Here is a 26,347-nt window from a genome sequence, read left to right on the forward strand (position 1 = left end):
TGAAGACCATCACTTAATGACCAAGAGCAGAGGTGTTTGCATAGAGCTGTCAGTGCTACATACAATGAACATATCCATTAGCACAGTGCAGAAAAATTTGACATAATGGGCTGTGATAGCAGATGACTGATGCGAGTGCCTTTCCTAACAGCACAACATCGCCTGCAGTGCCTCTCCTGGACTCATGACGTCGGTTGGACCATAGATGATAGGAAAATCTTGCTCTGGTCAGCTGAGTCCCAGTGCTAGTTGGTGAGAGCTGATGGTATGGTTTGAGTGTGGTGCAAGGCCCCACGAAGCCATGGACCCAAGTTTTCAACGAGGCATGTACAAGCTGGTGGTAGTTCCACAATGCTGTGGGCTTGTTTAGATGGGACGGAATGGATCCTCTGGTCCAACTGAACTGATGATCTAACTGGAAATGGTTATGTTCGGGTACTTGGAAAACATTTGTAGCCATTCGTGGACTTCAGGTTCCAAAACATGAATGGATTTTTTATGATCACAATGCACCATTTCATTGGGCCATCACAAATGTTTGCGATTGGTGTGAAGAACATTCTGGACAATTTGAATGAATGATCTGGCCACCCACATCACCCGACATGAATCCCATCGAACATTCATGGGACACAATCGAGAATGCACAAAATCCTGCACCGGCAACCCTTTCTCAGTTGTGGATGACTATGGAGGCAGCATGGCTCAGTATTTCTGCAGGGCACGTGTTGAATCGATGCTTACAGAAAAATTATTTCTCGTTCTAAAATTTAGTTAGCCTCGAGCGCATATAAATGTTGGTGAGGAGGAGGGGTGAGGTGGGGTGGGGTGGGGGGGGAGGGTGGGGGGGGGGGAGAGGATGGTGCTAATATGTTACTGTATTCAGTGGTTGGGAACCACTGCCCTGGGGCCTGGATGTGTTCTGTTCCAATTGGGTAGGGTGTCACAAAGCTCCTCTCCTGAGGAAAGCTAGCAGACAACTGTTGGTATCTCAACATCACACAGATAGTTCATAGAGACATATGCCAGGTGTGAACAAGCACTGTCCTGTAGAAAAATTGCAGCAAGATACTGCCAAATGAGAGGTATTAAATGAGGGTGCAGGATGTCCTTGAGGTACCACTGTGCTGTCAGAGTTCCTACAATCAGTACCACTTGTGACCTGTAGTCATACTTGATGGTTCCCCATACAATGATGCAAGGAGTAACAACACTGTGCCTCTCGAAAACATTAGAAGAAAGGGACCTCTCCACAAATCGCCACCATACTCACACGTGATGGTCACTCGGGGTATTGCAGAACCACAATTCATCACAGAACACAATGCAATGCCATTCATCAGCACTGCATCCTTCCTGGTCACAGCACCACTCCAAATGCAGCTGTTTGTCTTGTGATGTTAATGGCAGCCTATGCATGGAACAGTAATTCCCTAGGCCAGCTCTTGGTAGTCTCTGACCAGTGGAGTAGGATGACACAGAATGATGCAAAATTTCTGTTACTAGGTTTCTTGTGGCAGGTGCAGATGTGAAGGGATCAGAATGCGCTAGGTGCACAATATGGTAACCCTCCCTTTTGGTAGATCAGATCCTTGAAGATGAATATGCCTTCTTTCATGATCCCATGAGGTCCAATACTGGGCTGCTGTCACATCTTAATGCTGCACAAATATCGATATTGCACAATTTGACCAGCCGGCCAAATGGAGATTCACGATACGGGCTCTTTCAAACTCCATAAAGTGCTCATAAATTAATACTGCAAAATGTTACAATTTTGTGTTTCTCAGTTACAATTATGAAGGTACCTACCAAGCAGGCAAATACTCAATCAACACAATGTTTAATGTTCAATTTTCATTGGTCCACTGATCATGACAGTGTTCAAGTCAATATACAGTGGAGGTTGAACACATGTACCACTGGTACATTTGACACATTCATATGAGGAATAGAAGTAGAAGGGTGCGACACCAGACCATCTATATGGTGGGGATCAGGACTGTATGGAGGAAAGGGCTTCCCAGCCTCCCCACATGTTGTCAAGATTGTTTTGAGTATGCTGCAGAAGTTTAGTTGGGAAGTCATTTCACATCCTTGAAAGAGTCGTTATCTCTCCCCATGCATTTTACATATTTTTGGAGCCAGGAAGAAAGTAAATCATCAGTTTGCTTAGGATGTAAAGGTGTACGCCTTGTACAACTATAGTTCCGTAAGCAACTGCAAACATTTTTCCATGAAGACAATGACCATCCTGGCTAACAGTGGGATACATGTATTAACAGCTGTGGTGATTAAAATGAAATAATAAACAGTGAGTAAACTGTTAACTCACTTTCTTCCATCTGTCTCATTTTCACTTGACTACCTGTCATATTGGAACCCTAAATGTTTATATAATTCTCAATCGTGTGTTGCTGTGCAAAGTTAAGTGAAATTCGACCAAGTCTGTTGGGTACGTCATTTTTTGTCAGGTAGTGAACTTATGTAAGCACAGATGAATGGCACAGGGAAGTCTTCATCAGAAGAGGGACACTCATCAAAACATCATGGAATTTCAACACAGCCACTTGGACAGAAGCCAAGAAAATTTCATCCGCAGTATATGTTTCAGACTGGTTGTTGCATTTGTCAGTGATTAACACTGAAGAGTACAAATACTGGCACCAGGAGCAGTCAGAGAGTACTTCCCCAATCACTTGCATCTGATGCAGGCATATGTCCCCTGGGTGGATGGCCTAGACTAAAGCCTCTAAACTGGCTCTGATAGCAAGGGAGCAGATGACATTGTCAGAATCAACAGAATTTCTCTATTTGATTTTCAACAGATAAACTGAATTCCCAGCATCATACCAAGATCGCTAATGTGAAAGTTCCCAGCTTTTAGTTTGCAGTTCCAGCACCTAACTTCAAGCAACAAACTGGATGAGTAGACAGCACATTGCCAGCCCTCATTTGTTGTCAACAAGAGCATCTTGGCCAGCTTCCTCTTTAGGAAACACCAACATGTCAGTAAATACAAAACACACTTAGCACACAATAATACTATGTGGAATAATGTGTCAAATTGTGATGTTTATCTGAAAACAGTCATGTTGGAAGCTACATTCTTGAAAGCTACATTCAAAATACGCTATACCAATCATAAATTTGACCAAACATGTTGTCTTACAGTAGAGTAAATCCTGTCACTTAGCACTTTTAAATTTAATTAATTAAAAAATTTTCTAAGTACGTTTAAAATACCTGTGAAGCACCCCCTTTATTATTTCAGACATTTTGTATCAAGATGGACAGCACATTTTAATGCTATCAGTTGATGACAAACAAACTGTCACTGTCCAACCACTCCACAAAGCAATTTGTCATGTCACCAAGACTGAGGTCAGTATAAAGATTTGTGTTTATTTATTCCCAAGCTACCAATGCAGTCTCACATCTTGTTAACTCCTCACCCTCTCTTGTAGTACTCTGAACTCTTTACACCTTCACTGTTATCAATGATAATCAATAATTAAATCAAGCATCAAAACCATTATATGATTGTGACAAACATCTTTTTTTTTATTGCTGATGTAGTGACAAACTCTAAGAATACCATTCTCATAAACACATTTGCTGAAAGACAAAGTTCAGTCTACAAATATAACAAAGATACAGCAAGTATATGCTTGGCTCACTGACATACAAAAAACATTTTCCAAAGAACAACTTAAAAATTTTTGTACTTGCAGGTGCCAAAATGTTGTGATATACAGTTGTTAAAGAGCTCATATAACAGTTCCAAGAGCGAGCACATAACATGGGAACATCAAAATTAAAAACAGAAAGTTTCCTGAATGTGGTAACAATCATCCTCAAAACTAATGCCACATTTTAAGTACTGCACATGCTCCCTTTCATTGTTAGACACTGACTGTCAGTTCTGTCTACAAGGGAAACCGATACAGCTACTTAAATCAGTGTGACTATACATCAAGAGATATATCAGAGAAATATACATACCTCATCTGTGTTATTATAGGCATATTAAAAGGACAAAAGTGTATCAAAAATATCCAGTAGAAACAGCATTCCAAAGCAGCAAATGCGCCTGCAGAGTGGGGTGAAATTTAGGAAAAGGAGAAAGGAATTTTTTATTGCATCTTTGGCATAAAATATTCAAAAATATAATTCTGCCAGATGGGACGTGAGCATAAGATAATGGAAGCGTTTTTAACATAAGAGGACCTCAGCTCCAATACAGATTATCCCTTCACTGTAGGGCATTTTTTAACCAACTCAGTAGACTTCCATTGTTAATTTTGATGTCAGCAACATATGTCCTTGTTCTCGGAATTGTTACGTCCACTGCTTAATAATCTGGTAATACACAGGAGAGCCACAGAAACTGGTACATCTGCCTAATATCGTGTAGGGCCACCAGTAGGGCCCCTACGAGCACACAGAAGTGCCACAACATGATATGGCATGGACTCGACTAATGTCTGAAGTAGTGCTGGAGGGAATTAACACCAAGAATCCTTCAGGGCTGTTCATAAATCTGTAAGAGTACGACGAGTTGGAGATCTCTTCTGAATAGCACGTTGCAAGGCATCCCAGATGTGCCCAATAATGTTCATGTCTGGGGAGTTTGGTAGCCAGCGGAAGTGTTTAAACTCAGAAGAGTGTTCCTGGAGCCACTCTGTAGCAATTCTGGATGTGTGGGGTGTCACGTTGTCCTGCTGGAATTGCCGAAGTATGTCGGAATACACAATAGACATGAATGGGTGCAGGTGATCAGACACGATGCTTACGTATGTGTCACCTGTCAGAGTCGTATCTAGACATATCAGGAGTCCCATATCACTCCAACTGCACAGACCCCATACCATTACAGAGCCTCCACCAGCCTGAACAGTCCCCTGCCGACATGCAGGATCCATGGATTCATGAGGTTGTCTCCATACTTGTACACATCCATCCACTTGATACAATTTGAAACGAGACTCGTCTGACCAGGCAACATGTCTCCAGCCATAAACAGTGCAATGTGGGTGTTGACGGGCCCAGGTGGGTGTAAAACTTTGTGTCATGCAGTCATCAAGGGTACACAAGTGGGCCTTCACCTCCAAAAGCTCATATTGATGATGTATTGTTGAATGTTCACACACTGACACTTGTTGACGGCCCAGCCTTGAAGTCTACAGCAATCTGGGGAAGGGTTACACTTCTGTCACATTGAACGATTCTCTTCAGTTGTTGTTGGTCCCGTTCTTGCAGGATCTTTTTACGGCCACGGAGATATGATGTTTTACCGGATTCCTGATATTCACGGTACACTTGTTAAATGGTCGTACAGGAAAATCCCCACTTCTTCACTACTTCGGAGATGCTGTGTCCCATCGCTCATGCACTGACTGTAACATCACGTTCAAACTCACTTAAATCTTGATAACCTGTCATCGTAACAGCAGTAACCACTCTAACAACTGCGTCAGTCGTCAGTCACTTGTCTTATATAGGCATTGCAGACTGCAGCGCCATATTCTGCCTGTTTACATATCTCTGTATTTGAATACACATGCCTATACCTTTTTTTTTTTTCAGTGTATTACTACATGTTGACACCTGTAAGTATTGAATTTTTTGGTCTGTCCTTCGTAAAATGTTTTTGTCTGTCAGTAAGCCAAACATAAAATTGGTCTATCTTTGTTCTGTTTTTTGTAGATTGCACTCGAAAAATGTCTTTAATGCCAAAACTATCCAATTGTTCAAGTTTCAATAAGGTGAATAAGCAGCAAGCAAGGTGGAAACATTACAGCCATATATTCAACAAATATATGGTTGTGGTACCCCATGAAGAAAACGATTCAGCTTTACATTTATTTCCTTTGATTTACCTATGTCAGTTTAAGTAAAATGCAAAGAAACAAATTAGCAAGGCCATCATTGACAAAGTTTAATAACCCTTTAACATTCACAACTGTTGATCCTCTCTTACAACCAGTTTCTGCACCCTTGCTGTAAACAGATACATGTCCGATAAAGTAATATTCTAACAAAGAGAGAGAGGGGCTGGCCAGTACTTACCTCAGCTCAGTACAGCCGATAGATACACAAAACAGAACAGAAAATTTACATTCCTAACTTTCAGAACTTTGTTCCTTCATCAGGGAGGAGAGAGGGGAAAGAAAGGGAAGAAGGGAAAGTGGATTCAGTTACTCACATCCCAGGTTATGAAGCAACAGGGAAAGGAAAACAGGGAGGGTAGCAAGGATCCTGAATCCACTTTCCCTTCTTCCCTTTCTTTTCCCTCTCTCCTCCCTGATGAAGGAACAAAGTTCTCAAAGTTAGAAGCGTAAATTTTCTGTTCTGTTTTGTGTATCTATCGGCTGTACTGAGCTAAGTACTGGCCAGCCCCTCTATCTCTTTGTTAGTATTTGTTTCATATCTTTATATGAGATTTTCCATTAATCATTTAAAGTAATATTCTCACACACTGACATCTAAAAAGCTGCTGATATTATCATACAAGTTGTCAACCAAACAGTGATGAAGGTTCACAGATATCTTTCTTTAAATACCACATCGGACTTACTGAATGTCATCATCTGAAACTTGCTGAGCACCTTTTCTATGAAATGCATCTTTAATGCAGTTTTTCACATGTTGCACCTCCAGTGGTAGGAAAGGAATGTAGTGATCAATAACACAACGGCTTACCACGTCGCTTTTCTGAAGGCCTCCTAAAAGAAAAACACATTTAACAATGAGTGATATATCCTCATTTAATTTAGGAAAGATTCAAACTATACAAAAGATACCAAAATCAAAACTCTTAACTATGCTTTAGCACATCAAACATTATACTTACCTTCCTAGGGTTACTAATAACATACAGTATCTCAGTATTAGCCAGTTGTTTGAACTGAACATTTCTTCATAAAAAGCAACATGAAATACAGTAGAGAGAAAATGCTGGTAAGTAGTTTCTTGAGCAGCTGTGTCTCAACAAAGTCAGAACTGGATGTTGCTTCACACAACTAGTTTTTCTCTCCAAAGTTTGGAAATGTTTGCATTAGTATGATGTTGCTGAACATACTTGCAGTTGTGGTACATGTTGCACAAGATGTCATGTGTTCTCAGTACCAAGCTCTGTCAACTGGACTCTTTTGATTCTCTTCCAAAGACTTCCATTTTCCCTTACTTTATTTAAAATCTTCATTTATTGATCTCTGACCTACCAAGGTAAAATAGAAATAGAACCTCTCATCAATCCATATTTTCTCTTTTTGTGAAATAAATTTTCAAATTTTAACACTTATTGCACAGTGCAGTAGTGTTTTTATGGTGTTTCCCACAAATAGTCAAAATTCAAATTATGGGCAGTGGATAGGCAACATTGTACACAAATACAAGTGAATCTGTACTCTAATTAACCAGAATTTTTGGTTGGTTGGTTGATTGATTGGGGGAGGGGACCAAACTGCGAGGTCATCAGTCCCCTGAGATAAGGTGGCAAAAACCAAGGAAGGAACAACATGAACAGCAGAGTCCAGTCAAGTGGAAGAGAAAACAGGAAAACAAAGAGGTGAAAGGAATGTTGGGGAAGCAGGAAGAGTAGACAACATGAGGGAGAGGGGAGCAGGGGCACCCCAGAAATGCTACACACGTTGGGGCACCACCATAGTCACTGATCCCTTCCAGATCTCCACACCATAGCATGATCATAACAAAACAGGGACAACACCAGGGGAATGAGACACAAGAAAAGAGGAAACAAAATTGCTCAAAAGACCAGACAAAACATAAGGAAAAATGGTGGGAGAAACGGGCCAGTGTGTAGGCAAGGCCAAGGTCTCCATATCCAGTGCCAATGCTAACCAAGGGACACCAATTCGGGAGGAAAATTCCGTACTTAAAACTGGAAGGACAAACAATTTTTGCGAAGAAAACTGAAGACAGACATAACCATGCAAGGGTCACCCACTAACAACCAGGAAGGTGTATTTAGTGCAACGACCCAAAAGACAGGAGTAGTCCAGCAAAATGTGGAACACTATGAGAGTGACACTGCAACTACAAAGGGGAGGAAGCTCACTGCGGAGTAAAAAACCCATGGGTCAACTTAGTATTGCCGATACAAAGATGGCAGAAGATGGTAGATTCCCACTGAGAGAGGCAGAGGGAAGAACGTCGCGTGGTGGAAGTCTCCTCGATTGCACAAAGTTTATTAGACAGAAAAGGTAGCCCCCCCCCCCCCCCCCCCCCTCCAAGAGTTGGCCCACAATTGGGCAAAAAGGGATTAGATGAAAATCTGCAAATCTGCCCCTAGGTGGCCGGCCTCCAGCCAGATGATTGGCAAGTTCATTACCCAGGATACCCATGTGGCTGGGAACCCAAAGAAAATAAACTGACCAAGCAGCATTGCCGAGATTAGCGAGAAGGTCGTGGATGGCAAAGACCAAGCGTTTGTGGGAAAAACACAGAGTGAGAGCCGAAACGCCATTATTGAGTCTGTACATAACAGAACTCGGGTGAGGGAGGACTGTTCAATAAAGCAGAGGACCCGACAGACGGCCATAAATTCTGCAGTAAACATCCCACACATGGCAGGCAAGTGATGGTGTTCTGTGCCAACAGAAGACAAGAGGGTATATCCCATATGTTCGGCGGATTTAGAGCCATCGCCATAAAAACCAGTGGCATCCTGAAACTCCCATAAGAGTGGGTGTAATAAACAACGAAAAACCATTGGAGTGATGGAGGCTTTCAGATCCCGGAAGAGATCCATCCAAATCCAGTGCCAAAGAACCAGCCAAGTTGAGGGGAAAGGGGGGGGGGGGGTAGGTTGCTAGGGAGAGAATGTGGGCAAGAGGACAAGGAGGGGAGATGGAAATTTCATGGTGGTGAGAAACATGGTGGAGTCCAAGAAAAAAACCCACCTGAGGGGTGGGTGGGGGGTGGAGGGGTGGGGGGGGGTCAGGAGGTGGGTGATGTCCTGAAGCCGCAAACAGAATAGAATAGGAGGGGTGAGCAGGGGAAGAGTGGATAGTCAAGGCATAGGAAGCCAGGAGATAGTACCACCAAACTGAAAATGGAGGGATCCCAGCGTAAACCAAAAGGCTATTGACGGTGCTAGAGCAAAAGGAACTTGTGGCTATAAAGATACGACAATGGTGAACGGGGTCCAAAAGGAGCAGTGTTGGAAACAGCAGCTGATCCATAAACTTAACAACCATAATTCAGACGAGAAGAAGTAAAGCCTGATAAAGGCAGAGAAGGGTCTAACGATTTACACCCCAAGAGGTGTAGGCATGGAAGCAAAGGACATGGAGTTTTATCAAAACAGCCAACCTTCAAAAGGTGGATATGAGGCAAACAAGTAAGCTTGCAGTCAAAAAGGAAATGGAACTGAAGAGACCACGGTCAGGTGTTGGGCATCAAGGTAGAGCTCTAGATCAGGATGGACTGTAGTATGGAGGCAGAAATGCACTGCCCTCGACTTAATGAAAGAGAATTGTAAACCAGATAAGAGTGTCGATGCAGAAGTGTGTCAGATGGCACCCTGGAGCAGTTGTTCTGCTGAGGCCATCAAGTGGGAGCTAGCCCAAATACAGAAATCATCCACATATAGAGCAGTGGTGACCAACAGTTTGGCAGAGGCCACAAGTCATGAACACTAAGGAGAAAAAAAGGACACTTAATATGAAGCTCTGTGGAACACATTCTCCTGGGTCTGCAGAGAACTGAGAGCAGTGCCAACCAGAACTCTGAACAACCGGTGGGACAGGAACTGGCAAAACGTGGGAGGGGGTCCCAAAGACGCCATTCATGGAGCATAAGTAGGATGTGATGGCACCAAGCTGTGTTGTAGGCCCTACGACGATCAAAGAAAACCACAACGAGACGGCAGAAGCAAGAAAAGGTTTGCCGGACTGCAGTTTCCAATTGAAGCAGATGATCAATCAAAGACTGTCCCTCCTGAAAGTCACACTAATAAGGAGATAAAAGCTGCTGAGATTTAAGGACCCAACTGAGCTGAAGAAACACCGTCTGTTCAAGTAACTTGTAGGGAACATTGGTCAGACTGATGGGCTGATAACTATGAAGAGATAATGGATCCTTACTGAGCTGAAGAAGAGGATCACAATACTGTCTCTCGAATGAGAGAGGAAAAGGCCTTGGTGCCAAACACAGTTAAACAGCTGGAGAAGATTGTGGAGTATTGAGGCACTGAAGCAACTGGTTGCGGATGGAATAGGGGTGAGGGGCTGAATCGGGGGCAAGGAGAAAGAGAGAGAGGGAGAGAGAGAACGTTCCATTCAGTAAAAGGTTCATTGTAGGATTCTATATGACAAGGGGTAAAATGTAAGGGGGGAACTTCAGACCGCTGTTTCCAGACAAAGAACACGGCGGGCTAGGAGGCTGATGCATATGCCATCACAAAATGGCTCATGAGGTGTTCTGCAAGAACTGATGAATCTGTACAAAGGCCACCTGCAAGGGCAAGGTCTGGAATAGAAGACAACTGCTGACAACATGGGAGTGTGTGGATGTATCCCACACATGTGACAAAGAAACAGAAGGTTCTAGGGAGGAAACTACAGCAGAGGATGGATGCTGATTAAGATCTTGCAAGCATGACAACAATGATCATGCATGGCGGTGGCAATGGCTGTGCTTATTTTGGTAACATGCTCTTCCTGAAGATAGATGGTTCATTTTACTGGTGATCAAAGCACTCAAGGTTCCTGTATTCAAACTAGATCGAAATTCAGAACTTTTTTCCTAACAATACTAAGAACTCTATTTACAGGCAGTGTTACTATGAGGAATAATCAGTAATGAAGGCATAAGCTTGCTTAGTGATGGATACTTCTTTAATGCCTGATGTACCACATGTAGCAGATATTTTATACCAAGCAGCATCAGTAGCATCTCTCTCTTCTTCAACCATTCCAAAGTCACCAAACTGGTGTCTTGAAAACTCAAATTTTACAGTTTTTTTTTTTCACAATCATTCAGAACATCAGGAAATAACTCTCTCAGCTTCACAACTGAGAATAATGATTTCCTTTTCCTAGATCCAGCATCTATAACTTCGAAGCTTTTTAAGAAGTCATCATAGTGGAATTTTTTTTCTTAACTACATGAGCTGATGAAAAATCTACTGACATCTTCAGAAAATTTTGTAACTACAGATTTTTCGAGCTTCGCGTCAGAATGCCATGCCAAGGGACCCGGTTTCGATTCCCGGCTAGGCAGGAGATTTTTTCCACTCAGGGACTGGGTGTTGTGTTGCCCTCGTCGTCATTTCATCCCCATTTCCGACACTCAAGTCGCCCAAAGTGGCGTTGAATGCAATAAGTACTTGTCCTTGGCAGCTGAACTTTCCCAAATGGGGGACTCCCAGCTCACAATGCCATACACTCATTTCCATTTTTTTTTTTAATTTCAATTCCAGCTGTCTACCAGAAGTAGGTAGTGCGCATGCGCACAGGCTGATAAATCTCACAATCAAATCTGTAAATAATTTGTTTAGGATGCTATGAATTCTTTGAGCTACTGACTCTTCTTTCTGGAAGAATACATTTGCTATCGTAAATAACGAAAGGGTATTACACAAGAAAAGAAGATATAACTTAGTTACTGAATCATTTAGAATAGGTTACACTCTAGATGAGCGAGAGTTGCTTACATTTTTTGAAGTTTCCTCACTGAAAAATTTTACAAGAGATTCTCACTGTTCAATTTTGGGGACAGGGGGCAAGTCTGTGGTACGAAGGACAGAGGAGAGGGAAAGGGCGTTAGATGTCATCAACATGGTGTGAAGGTGGTCATATTTCTGACAAGCCTCAGTGTAAGATAAATGATAAGGAACTTATACTCCTGTATCTTCTTATAAACTGGGGAATCTGGTGAGTGTGGAGAGTAATGATTGTGACGATTAACACACACGGGCAGCGGAACACAGGGACTCCCTTCATGGAGTGGGTGTTACTTTCACTGCATAGATGGTCCGCCACATAGTGGGAAGACATGCTCTCAATGCAAGCACCGAAAACACTGCAGTGGTCGCGGGATATATGGCTTCACATAACACTGATAACACATAACCTTGACCTTCTCAAATGCCAGAATAAAGGCACCAGTATCGATGTGACTGTCCTCACAAATTTTCTGAACATGCCAAACAAAATGACTGCCCAGTCATTCTAGTTTGGCTGGGTGTTGCTCATTAGTTTGAAGGATAAGGTCACTATGAAAAATGAGTAACAGACACTTGGATGTCGCCAAGATAGTCACAAGCTAGAATGGCTGCAGACAAGGTGGTAAAAGAAGTTCTGATCAACCGCAACCCCAATCACATCTTACTGAAAGACTCCACAAAACTTGTCCTCGATATTTTACACAAAAAATAACAGCTTGGTGGTGGTGATGGTGTCCCTGTCAGTTCTAGTGCACACCATGCCAGTGAGCCTGGCTCTCTTCCCAGGGTGTAGGCAGGGGAAGGGTCATAAGAAGCAATATTAAATGATCCATTACCAAATAAAAAGATGGCCATGTAAGAACTACCAGTTTTTTTGGAGCTTAATACGTTTCATACACAATGCATCCACCCTCATACCACCCACTCCGATCAGGGACTCTTCCCATATGTACCACCCAGCTACAGCAAGGGCTGTCTGGCACAGCAGCCACTGCCAGGAGTTCCAATGCTCCAGAACTCCTAAGCATAAATGGGGAGGTAACAGCTCAGGTATCAGAAATACAATATCTTGTTGTCAGGCAGCTCAGCCAGATGGTTACATAACAGCCCCACCACTTGGAGTGGCTACACATGCTGGTGACCTAGCGGGGTAGGAGGCGGGTGGAGGGAGGTACAGTGGGGAAGGAGGGGGAAGAGAAGTCCATGCCACAGATCCTAGAGAGGGGTTTTTCTTCAAGTGGCTCACGTTATGGAGAGAATAGTGGAAGTGGTGGACAAATCCCAAATGGGGACCAAAAATACCTAAATGGAAGGATGAAAAGGCAAAGGGAACAAAAACCTAAAGGAATACAGTAAACCAGGTCAGCATTAGGAAGAACACCTAAAGAGAGAGGGGAAGGAGGGGGCAGAAGGGAAGGAGCAAGGATGGGGAGGGAGGGGCACAAGGAAAGAAATGCAGTTCGGGAAGGAAGAATGTCCGCAATAGCTTGGGGCCCCGTGTGAGCACGTACGAACTCACAAAAGAACTGTGAGGCCCCTGGCGGGAATTAACCATGAAGCGACTGAGCCCTTGAATGTGAATTTCTATGCCACAAACTGTATATTGAAAAGCAAACTTTATCTGTTGAAACCTGCCAGGTTAGCCGAGAGTGCTAACGCGCTGCTTCCTGGACTCGGGTAGGCGTGCAGGCCCCGGATCGATTCTGCCCGGCGGATTAAAGACAAGGGCTGGTGTGCCGGCCAGCCTGGATGTGGTTTTAGGCGGTTTGCCACATCCCCCTAGGTGAGTATCAAGCTGGTCCCCACGTTCCGCCTCAGTTACACGACTCGCAGACATTTGAAACACGATCACACTATTTCGTGATTTACACTAGACGCAGACAGCTGGGGTACGCTGATTCCGTCCCGGAGGGGGGAAAGGGTGGCGGCAGGAAGGGCATCCGGCCACCCGTTCAAACTAACCATGCCAAATCCGATTGTAACAACGCCAAACCTGCCGACACTGCGGGTCAGGGCACAAGCGATAGAAACTTTATCTGTTGAGACAGCTACAAGAAAGACAAGCAGCATGCAAAAACAAAGAAATTACTGAATAAAACTGATGAAGGGACCCCACAGGTACTGCACTACAATAACTTGGAACACTGGAACCAGAAACCAGTTATACTGCTTTGCTTAATGAAAAGTCCTCCAAAATTGATGTAATAATGACCTTAACACATCCTGTGGTCAGCAGTGCTCATTTAGTCACAGAGTAACAGACACACAATTTCTGTATATGAAATCCAAGTACAATCAAATGTTGATAATCCTATTGCTGAGTGTCCCCAACATGCACATGCACACACACAAACGGGCACTTACAGGCACACAAGGGTAAGTGATACAAAGTCAAATCATCAGGTCCTTTTCACAGACATGTAGAGAGAATGGCTGGAAATGATGGCTACTTGCATCTGATGGCATTGGGAAGAATTGTGTTTCAAGTGAAAGCAGACTGCCAAAGCAACATAACAGATATCAGATCTATAGGGAGAAATGTGATTAGAATAGACTTAACTTCCATGCAAGCTGAAAGCAACTTGACGCAATTTCTGCTGTTTAATAGTTGACAGTTATTAACCTCCACTCTGACTCACAGATTAACCCTGCACAGTGTAACTGGTCTGATCTGATCTGATGATGATGATGAATTAACACAAGCCGTAGAATCACTAATACAAGTTCTCAGCATCAGAAGGATGAGTAAGCATGTTTCAAATGGTAATTCTTGGTCATCCTTCTAATACAAAACCTGTGCTTTGACCTAATGATTCCCAGAACCTGCCGGAATACATAGGCATATACAGGATGAAGAATCAAGTCCAACTACATGTAGCAACAACAAGCAGTGGAAAGTGACAGTTGGATTATCAAAAATATTATTATAAGGATAGATTGCTACTCACCATACAGATGACACACTGAATTGCAGACAGGCACGACGAAAAGACTGTAACATGAGCTTTTGGCCAAACTGATCTTCAGAAAATAAAACACTCACACAGCCACACACGCAAGCCAACCTCACACATGGCAACTATCTCTCACTGCTCAGGTTTGTGTGAATGAGTGTTTTTCTTTTGTGAAGAAGGCTTTTGCCAAAAGCTCTTGTGTACTGTCTTTTCGTTGAGCCTGTCTGCAACTCAATGTGTCAACTTTATAGTGAATAGGAATCTATCCAATTCATATGTAGCAACGGTTAGACAATGTTTCAGCTGTCTACAACTTGAGCAAATTAGTAGTCAACGTTGTTCTCAGAAAACTAAAAATTTTGGCGACAATCACTCAGCAGATGAGTGCTATATCCAAATCCTATCTTTGTGTTCATTGTAAAGGGAATCATAACTTAATACATAAGAGATGCCCAGAATACAAGAAGCAGAAACATATAAAGACAACTTCTGCCGAGCTCAATGTTCTATATACTTAAGTTAAGAATCTAGTAACTCGCAGGCCATACACTGAAGTTGCGATGGTTCAGTGGCAGAGGGAAGACGAGGAAGCTTACCCAGTCCTCCTAACACACAACACAGGATCACAATGTAAAAGCAGCCTCAGCAACAAATAAAACCTCCAGTGACTTCTACTGCATCAAGATCCTCAGCTGTACATTGTCAAAGTGGACTACCATTAGGAACAGCTGCAGCAAATCTATATTCCCCACAGTGTCAAACTTCCTAATCAGAAGGAAGAAAACACAGTCAGTACTTCTTTTTCAGATGTGCCAAGTAGATACAAGTTATTGAAAAACTTGGGAATCTGCTCTTGGACTTATTAATTTCATGTCTATCTCAGTACAGTACAGTTATTTACATATTCAACATAATACATCTACAGCTACATACTTGCAGAATACAATACAATATGTACATTAGACTTTGTACAAGACTAATTGATTTTGAGGCCTAAAATTCGACAGTCTTGATTGTTGGGAGATTTGCTGAAACCAGGTCCTCTAGTGTGCAGGCTTCACGCAGCTTCAGGTGAGCCAAGAGATGTTCACTATCTTGAAGTTTTCCATGTTCACAGGTTGCATCTCTAATAATGTGGCCCCACCACATCAAGTTTTGTTTGCATCGCATAACTCTACTTCGCAATCTGTTCAAAGTCTTCCATGTCTCGTAGGGTAGTTGGAAACCAGCAGTGGGTTCTTCCTCTAGGTTTTGGTTATTACTTCCAGTTGCCTTGTTTCATTACAGTGCCATTCAGCAAGCGGAAGGTGATGATTTAATGGCTTCAGTTGTTCGAATAAATCTCTTTTGCTTGACTTCAGTCTAGGGCATGATGCTTCACTTCCAAACATGGGATGCCTGGAATAATTTTCCTATTTCTTTTTCTCAACCTCTGTCACTGTTCTTTGAGTGATATCCAGAGGTGTAATGCCTATAAAAATGCAGATTTGGTCAACCGGATATGGCTGTAGGCAAGCAACATGCGGCCTGTCTCATTAAGAGCGGTATCAACACGGCTGGTGTGTGCAGAGTTTTGCCAGATTGATGCAGTATATTCTGCCACAGAGAAACATACAAACAGAGTACATGTATGTAGAAAATTTTTTTGAGCTCCCTGTGTGCTATTAGTGAGCCTGTGAATAATATTATTTCTGCTGCAGACTTTGAGCTTCTTGTTTTCCCAATGGTCTTTGAAAGTAAGTGTGCGCTCGAGCTTTACTTCGAGGTATGTAGGGGTGTCCCAGTGTTGCAGTTGATTTCCTGTTCCAAGTTACTTCCAGTTTTTTCCCCAGCTTGTCTATTCTTCAAGTGAAATAAACAGACCTTTGTTTTGGATGGGATAGGCTTTAGGTTGTTATTGTCATAGTATTCTGCCAGATCTCTGAAGGTTTCAATCAGTTTCATTTCTACCTCCTCAAACGTTATTCCTCAGGCTGCAACCACTGTGTCATCGGCATTATGAAAGATCTTGTGTCTGTTCCGACAGGTTGGTCACTAGTGTAGATATTATACAGCAGTGGTGCCAACACACGGCCTTGAGGAAGACAAGCCCTACCACCAAACATGGCATCATAGGCTTATCAGCTATATAACAAGCAACTGCTAGCATTTTATCTAATAAAGTTAAGAAAATAATACAGTTAATGAAAATTTTACAGTGGAACTCCCACTCAGCAATCTCAAACAAGGATGCTTCAGAGCATGAGCTTTTTCTGAAAAATGTTGAGATCAAACCAAAAATAAATATTAAGTTTAAAGGATATGATGTACTCCGCCAAGACAGAAATTACAGTAGATCCTCTGTGGCTTTTGCTGCACAGTATATAGATCTTACCAGTATACATAACTTCCAGGCAGTAGCAGCAAAAGTATGTTTATCATCGCAAGTTTTAACTATAACCCCAGTGTACTGTCTGTCAGGATCTAAAATGACAATGACAGATTATTATTATTATTATTATTATTTTTTTTTTTTAAGCACTCGGTCGTCAAGCCACAAGTGGCCTACCGGGACCATCCGACCGCCATGTCATCCTCAAAGGAGGATGCGGATACGAGGGGCGTGGTGTCAGCACACCGCTCTCCCAGTCGTTATGATGGTATTCTTGACCGAAGCCGCTACTACTCAGTCGAGTACTTCCTCAATTGGCATCACGAGGCTGAGTGCACCCCGAAAAATGGCAACAGCTCATTACTTAATAAGTTAGAGCCACCATTTACAATGTGAGGAGACTTGAATGCTCATAATGCATCAATGGGCTGTGAAATCAATGACACCTACAGAAAAGCCATTTTGGATCCAATAGATGAATTTAATTTATTTATATTGAACTATGTTTTATATGTTTATGTTCTTTTACATTAAACTACGTTATGGATCTCCGACATTGCTTATTATGCCCCATCGGACAAAACTGGCTGTTGACTTATCTGTTTGTTCAGCATCACTAGCAGATACATTTGAATGGAAAGTTAACATACATCCAAAAGGCTCTGATCACTTTCCAATTGAAGTATCAGAAAACAATTCCCTAATTGATGTTATCCACAAACTAAAATTGAGATGGAATGTAAGGAAAGCAAACTGGAAGAGTTACCAATGGTCTTTCGAGAATTTAGTTCATCTGACCTGTCAGAAGGATGCGGTAATGACTGTATTAAATTCATAAATATGCTCAATGGAGTCACATCAGCCTACATTCCTCAGAAGAAGGCAACAAGAAATTTGAAATTTCAATCCATATCATGGGGTAATTCTGAGTGTTAACTTGTAGTTGCTCAATGTAAATCAGCAAATAATAATTTACATTGAGCACCTACATAGCAAATTCTAATTGACATTGAGCAACTACACGTTAACACTCAGAATTCCCCCATGATATGGAAACTACACACTACATGTGCAACAGTACATGGGAAAATTTTTGCAACTATAAGAAAGAGGATGCAAATGCTAAATAATTTCTCAAAGTCCAAAAGAAATTTTCTTGGAAAAATACTGTAAAAGGATTGCAATAAATACCCCTCTCTCAGAAGTATGGGCAATGATAAGCAGAATCAGCAATAAACTCTACCACCAAAATTTATAAACTACTGGATTGAAGACTTTGTGGATATTATTGCACTGCTACCACCAAAAAGATAAAAAACTGCAGTCTAAAAACAGCATTCACAAAAAATCACAGGCATATAGTGAATTATTTACAAAACCAATTACAATCCAAGAATTAGAAGTATTATTTAAATGTTCTACTTACACCTGGAATTGATTAAATAAAATGCCCTACGATACCAACCTTAGCGACAGCAGCAAAAACTGAACTCTTGTAGGTCTTTAATGCAATTTGGACACAAAGCGAAATTCCTCAAGAACAGACCACACAAATTATTGTACCTGTATTAAAGCCCAGTAAAGATACTTCAATAGCAAATGCCTATAGCCCAGTTGCCTTATCATCATGCTTAGCAAAGACATCTGAATGCATTCTCAAAAATGGTTCAAATGGCTCTGAGCACTATGGGACTTAACATCTGAGGTCATCAGTCCCCTAGAACTTAGATCTACTTAAACCTAACTAATCTAAGGACATCAGACACATCCATGCCCGAGGCAGGATTCGAACCTGCGACTGTAGCGGACACGCAGTTCCAGACTAAAGCACCCAGAACCGCTCGGCCACACCAGCCGGCTCAAATTATGTTTCACATGGTGGTTGGGACATAATAATATTTTGCATATGTCACGATATGACTTTCAGAAACGGAGAGAACCACTGACAATTTAAGTATCCTGATGGTGGACACCAAAAAAACCTTTGATGAGAAAGGTTATTTTAAAGCTTTATTCTTGGATATATCAAGAGCACATGACAGTTGATGTTTTCTTGCTTTTGCAAAAGTTAGACCACTTGTATGTACCACATATTTGTCTTCGTTTTCTTCAAAATTATTTACACCATAGACCTGTTTACATTTGGAAGCAAGACAACAGTTTACACTTACCCTTCTCAGTGTGGAAAGGAATACTTCAATATACTAATCCAAGTCCCCTCTTATAAGGCTTATTTGCAGCAGATGTGGAAAACATTTTTGGCCCCACTATACATGTGGTACAATACACAGATGATATCTGCATGTATGCAGCATATATCAGCCTATAACTGTGCTGCTTATGGATAAATATGCAGCTGATCTACTACCTGAATGGTCCCTGAGGAAAGTTCTAAGTTTGTTCATTCAAAATGTTCTGTGATTTTCTTTATACAAAATCTTCAAAGATAACCAATGAATATGGTAAGCACGGGATCTTTTAAGTATGAACATCAGCAAAGGTGCTGGGGCTTCTTCTGGATAGCGCACTATCCTGAATTGAACATGATAATCATTTTGTTACAAAAACAGAAAAAGCTCTGAATGTCTTATGCACTGTAAGTCATGTGTAGAGGGAGTCCAACTGAACGATTCTCATCATCTTATCTTATGGTCTAACACACAATGGGCTATGGAATTTTTGTATGTTTAAATACCCCAAAATGTGTACTGGTACTATATAATAAAAGCTAAATGTACTTAAATTTTGGGCTATTAAGCAGTGCCTAAGAGAAATGAAGTAATCACCAACTACTGCCTTTCTAATAGAAGCCAAAGAGATCTACACATAACTACATACTAAAAATTTTCTTTTTCAAAGATTCATCATAATTAAGCATCCTGTCCTTCAACCTGAAGTTTTTTTATCTGCCAGTCAGAATGGGTCAAGAGTTTAGAGCTAACAGTGATGTACTACATTAACTGGTAAGCCAATGGCCAGATTTTTTCATATACTGTTGGATCCAAAGCACATGAGGGAGTTTATTGTGCATATTATTGCCTTAGGTTGCAGACAGACAAGAAGTTCCCATTACCACAACTGAGTAATATTTACACTGCAGAAGTAATAGTGATTAAAAAAGCAATTAATTTTTGAACTGAAAAAAGGAACAAAACATTAACTCTAACTGACAACAGAAGTTCTTTGGTGTATTTATAGCATCAAAAGTGGAAAGCTAATAACAGCTGTATTTAAGATGTGGTGGAATTAATAATGAAAACAAAAAATAAAAATAAAAAAAACCAGTTTGCCTAATAGGGGTAAATGAGCACTCAAGTATCTAGCATAATGAAGCAGTAGTTGGTCTTACGAAAGACAGTATCAAAGAAGGGAACCCGCTATGTACACAGCTCCAGTGTTCTGATTTTCTCCATGTTTCATGAAGAGAGGCATTCGTACTATGTAAACTGCGATGGCAAATATTGCAGCGGAAAAAAGGCTTTTCGTTCCCTTCATTGCAAAGCATTATACCAAGAAAACCATAGCACAGCCAGAAAAATCTCCCAAGGAGATATGTGATATCAATTATTAGAATAAGATACGAACACGCATGTTTCCCTGCATACCTCTATAGCATTGGAGTGATAGACTGTCTCACATGCAGCAAACATCCAGAAGAAGACAGATCTTAACCATATCATTTTGGGATGTTCTAAATACTCTTCACATCAAAATAAACTGCAGGAAAACCTCACAAAAATTAAGATTTTCTAGCCAACAAATATTAAGGCCTTAAAGAGTGACAACCTCAAAATTAATGGTCCAATAGCTCAAATAATACACACTTAAAAATTTTAATTGTAATCTCTAACTTATGCAATTGTAATGGCTGTATTGCTTCCTGCAAAATTAAATAAATAAATAATAAATCTTCATTTATTTCTCTGTTTACCATTATACTTGTCTGTGCCCATTTTCTTTTTTCCTACCTTTTCCTCACTTCAATTTATTGTATTTTACTTTTTCTGTTTTTTAGTCCCCAATGCAAACACAGGGCTTATAAGTTTAATGTGTGTATCTGTCTGTGGCTTTGTAGCTCCCAAATGAAAGGGCTAATTTTAATTTAAAAGCTGGTTTAATCAGAGTGGTTCTTAGCTACATTCCAAGAAAGTCTGTGCAGCCATTTAAATTTCATCAGCTAAAGTAAATAAAAAGTTTTCCACCAGTATGCTCTCTTTATATCCACTACGTAATACGTAAAGAGCTACACCAAGTTACATAGTACCGAATTATAGAGCTCAAAAAGATCCAAATAAAAATCCATGAGAATATATGTTTATCTTTTACAGTTGACCAACAATGATGATTTTTGTTTTTTGAAGTTGGCCGTTTCAGCACCTACAAAGCACAAAAAGGGTGACTGTGACTCAACTGTAAAAGATACATATATGCTCTCAAAGACTTTTTTGTAGTTGTATTTTGAGGTCTACTCTCAGTACTAAATCAAATGATTTTTGCCAAACAGTTTATGCAAACTACTGCAAAACAGTGCAATGACAGCCCACTTTCTTGTGATTGATTCAGAATCATCCCCACTGCTTATTGCTCATGTTATCTACATTAGCTAAACATGTTCTAATTACATACTAATCCATATACTAATCTCTGCAAAGTATCTGTGTGAACGTGGGGACAGAGTGTCGATTGTACTGTGTCTGCTACTGAAACATAAAGTATAAAAATCATGAAATAAAACTTAAATTAAAAATTTAAGAAAAAAAGACAAAAACCTCTACAATATATATATATATATATATATATATAGAGGGGCTGGCCAGTACTTACCTCAGCTCAGTACAGCCGATAGATACACATAAAACAGAACTGAAAATTTACATTCCTAGCTTTCGGAACTTTGTTCCTTCATCAGGGAGGAGAGAGGGGAAAAAATATATATATATATATATATATATATATATATATATATATATATATATATATATATATATTTTATGCATTGCACCCTATAAGTTTAATATAAGTAGTAATATCTTGATCTAAATATCACCGCATTGGGGCACTAAAAAATAAATAAAATAAAATCTAGAAATGATAAAGTATGACACTTAAATACAGCTAAGCTACCTAGGCAACGTAGATAAATATCAAAACAACAATATCTAATCACTGAGTCCAAGTCCAAATGAACTTACTCTGAAAAATTTGCAATATAGACACACCCATCAAACGATGCCTGCCCTCACGCGACTGCCCTTCAGGTCACTGTACTTGGTCATGCCTGCACGCACTCTTGGTTTAATGAAGTGTGAGTTAGCACACTATCATCAAACCATTGCAGAACAAGGCCTCATAAGATAAATTAATGCATGAAACTAAGTACTTAAGTAATTATGTAAAAATGTGATATAAAATAAATAGCTAACTCTACTCATTAACAATGTTAGGCTAATTAAAGACGTATTTGTTTTCATATTTTGTATAACAAGTAATTGTAACTTCACTAGCTGTTGTGATGTGTGAATGCAGGATGCGCAGGACTGGAAGAATAACACCAAGCAGAATAGAAATGGACAGTCTGTTCCTGAATTGATTCTTTCTAAAGAGTGGATGACGGATGATTTGGAAAAAGTGAATGGTACCTCAACTGATTTCAAAACGCATCTCTGGTGGCTGTAATGAGCGGGATGAAAATTCTACTCTAGGCTGCTACAATGGCACCCCTCCTCACATCCTTAAGAAAATGTTTCCCAAGCTACAAAAAATGCATACACCATAAGCACATGTGAATTTGCATTCCTTGCTGGTACATAAAGCATTTCTCTTCCATGAAAACACAAAGTAAAGAAAGCACCATTTTTTTTTTCAATTTATTGCCTCGTGGCAGTACCCATTCAGCAATCTCAACAGTAATACTAATTATGATGATATGAAAGTAAACACGACACTTTGCCCAGTCTCTGAGTGAAATAAAATTCCTTGACCCTACTGGAAATCAAACCTGAGTCCCTTTTGTTTCAGAATATGCTGTGTTGACCGTGCAGCTACCGGGGGGAGACGAGACGAAAGTGCTTCAGTACAAAACATTAATGCGGAAAACACTTCCAGCATGATGTTTCTGCTCTTGAGTTCAAAAGAATATCTGAGATTTCAGAATCTCAATAAATGTTTACATACTTTTGAGTGACTTGTTCTTTCTTATCCTCTGACTTAGCGCCACACTCTGAATGTGTTGCCAGAGATTATAAAAGCTGCAATCGTCAGCCCCAGTGGGGTCAGTGCGTATCGCAAAGCAGTCCAGACATCACTCCCCTCCCAACAGCTCAGGCTCCCCACCACTCTTGTTGATCAGACCCTGGGTCATCTCACTAGCTCACTTCTCCCCAACACTCTCAGGAATGAGATTGAAAGGTAGTTCTCTAGCTTAGAACTCCCCACCACTCTTACAGATCGGACTGCAAACTAGCTCACTGCTCCCCACCAAGGCAACTAAACTAGTTCCTGCAGACAAGATTACATGGAGCAGACCACACGGCGACTTGAGTAGTCACTCCATTCTCTGTGCTCTTGGCAAAGTGATACAGCTTGCAACTTGCTTTCTTGACCAAACACCTCTCCATCCGAGTTCAGCTCTTTATTCTTTGTGTTCTTATTTGATTTGTTCCAGTTGTCGTCTTCTTGTGTTGTTGCTCTTCTGTTTTCTTATTGCCTGAGCTTGTTAGGTGTATTATTTTGTCTTCTTCTATGTCTGTTGCATTTATAGTTGTTTTTGTTGGTAAGTTGGTAGTCTTTATGAAGGTTTTAATTACTCTGGGTGTAGAGAATACTAAATATAACAGTATGTATAACACACAATTTTTCAAACATACATGACAGCTCATATATAAACGTTGTCTCAGGAGAAATGGTCAATATTCAGAGATATGGCAGGAATGATCATTTGAAGCAAAAAACTAAATATGGACATATGTTCTATTCCAAATGTTTTCTGAGATGGAACATAGTTAAAATTAGTTTTGTACATTTTTCTCAAACAACATGAAATCCACAGCCTCTAGAGAAAACTTCTTGCAGTATAAAATTAAACTATATTAAATTTCCTTCAAACAGGTCCTATTCATTTTTTCCAAGGAGTTACAGGTTGTGTGAAGAGAACAAGAGAATGCTGAAAATCTTGTGCAACGTGCATGTGTCAAGGTGTAGATAAGCAAGTTTGCGACAATTTCCTGACTTGATAGACCACGTGTCCTGCATCAAATTATTCGTCTTGACTTAATCTAAACTACTATGGTACATTGTAAATGACGACAAGGTACTCAATAATAAAGAAAATAAGTAATAATGTCCATTAAATATCTGTCTTGGAAACTATTTACAATAGGGTGTATGTCCACATGAAGTATTTTGATTCAAATGATCGTTCTTGTTATAACCTTGAAATTGACCATTCATTCTGGGACAACCTGTATATTATGTTTAATTTTTTATTTATTCATTTAACCTGAACAAGTTAATGCCTTCAGGACCCCTCTTACATCAGACCATAGTTTTATATGTAATTATAAAACTTATTAAAATCAGTTACTTAAAAAATCATAATATTTTTAAAATGATATCTCTTCTTTCCCCTGCATATATAAAGCTTTGCCTGTTACACCCTCTTGGTTGAAATTGTTGATTTTCCTCACTCTTCCTAAAGTTCTTCTGCCCACTGGGTAATAATTATCACTAGTTTTGGTAATATGTCGTCTTCCATTCTTGTGACATAATCTATCCAGTTGTTTCTGTATTCTTTAATCCGCTCAGTTATGTTTTTCATTCTCAGTTCTTTTCTGATGTTTTCATTCACTCTCCCCTCAGACAGAATGTCCCCAGCTACTCTTCTTAGAATTTAGATCTCTAGGCAAGAGCTAGCGGTCTAGGGAGCAGTAGTTATTATGAGCAGTAATGGGTCAACAATAAGCTTGACCATTTGGACTGTGACTCCATCCTGTACAGTAAATGCTGAGCTGAAGGGTTTTTTGACAACGTTGTCAGCTCAAGAAAGAATTTTTTGCTACTACTATCATTTACCTCCACAAAGTAATCAGTAAGTCTGTGTTTTGTTTACAGTTCAAAAAAGGTTATCATTAAAGTCAAGTACTTGGTCAGTTCCTTGGTTGGGACAATGGGATCAGCTGCAGCTTCTACTTTGCCTACTCTTCCCTCGATCACAGAAGCTTTTCGATAAGGACAGCAGGTTATCTGTAAGCCCAATGTGCAGTGTCTCTGAGATTCATGAACTGTTTTCACTTTTTTGTTAGTCAAGGTGCAGGTTTTCTCTTCAGGTTCTGATCTTTGAAGGAGCATATTTATTGTGTAATAGAGTTACTTTGGTAGTAAATCCATGGAGTTGGTCTTTCACATCCGGGTATTGTATGGAAGTCATCTCTCAAATATTTCTTGTGCCTCCGCTGCAAGTTCAGGCATACTGATACATTTAAAGTCTCTGTATGTTGGCACAGTTTATTCCGTGCATATGAATATTATGTTGTAAGCTGGCATTACAGGAACAAATTTCTTTGCTTGTGGCAAATATATGTATGGGGACCGGACTACAGGCTGCATTAGCAAGCTGGAATACTTTTAATTTGAAGGAGAAACTACACACTTGAACTTCACAGTGAAAGGGCAGAATATTTATGTTAGTGTTCCTTGTATTATTTGTATGCTCCAAAGTTGGATCAAATTTTGAAAGGTCACATTTGAAACATTCTATCCCGCCTACTTCTGGAGATCTGTAGAGGACGCACATTAGGCAAATTTTCTTAAGGGGTATGATATTTATGAACATATACTTGACTTGTTTGTCTTCATTAGTAATGGATGTGAGTAGCATGGTTGGCAATAAGTTAAAGCATTTGTAAGCCACTGCTGCACCTGCTCATCTCGGGAGTCTATACTTAGGGAACTGGAGAGTATGCTTGGCTCAAGCCAGGTGTCCACATTCATTAGAAGAAAGACACAGACGTCAATATTCTGAAATATTTGGCAGAGTTCATCAAAACGAGTTGAAAGTGATGGCCAACTATGTTCTACAGTAACAATACTGGCACACTGGTAGAATTAGTGGCTGCATGAATAGAAAAGTTCGTAGCTCCTAAAGCACAGGCTTTAGAATTCATCTGCAATACTTTTTTCCAGCCTTTGCCTACACCATCATCCTGACACCTCTTGTTCACATGCTATGTAGCTCACATTCAGATATCATATTATTCAAAATTTTTATCTTTCAGCAGTGAAATCCTTGCATATTATCAGTCTTGCCTTCACTAGTTTCTTAATCACTAT

General features: G+C 40.4%; 1 protein-coding gene across 1 annotated transcript in view; it reads right to left on the minus strand.

Annotated features, from left to right (window-relative positions):
- The window catches only part of LOC124776778 (torsin-1A-like), an 86,486-nt gene that overhangs the window by 3,210 nt on the left and 56,929 nt on the right, over positions 1-26,347 (minus strand). The window contains exon 5 of the mRNA XM_047251916.1: positions 6,581-6,728. Coding sequence (XP_047107872.1) covers positions 6,581-6,728 — 148 coding nt within the window. The remainder of the gene's footprint in view (positions 1-6,580; positions 6,729-26,347) is intronic.

The sequence above is a fragment of the Schistocerca piceifrons genome, chromosome 2 (genome assembly GCF_021461385.2).
Source record: "Schistocerca piceifrons isolate TAMUIC-IGC-003096 chromosome 2, iqSchPice1.1, whole genome shotgun sequence".
Taxonomy (NCBI): domain Eukaryota; kingdom Metazoa; phylum Arthropoda; class Insecta; order Orthoptera; family Acrididae; genus Schistocerca; species Schistocerca piceifrons.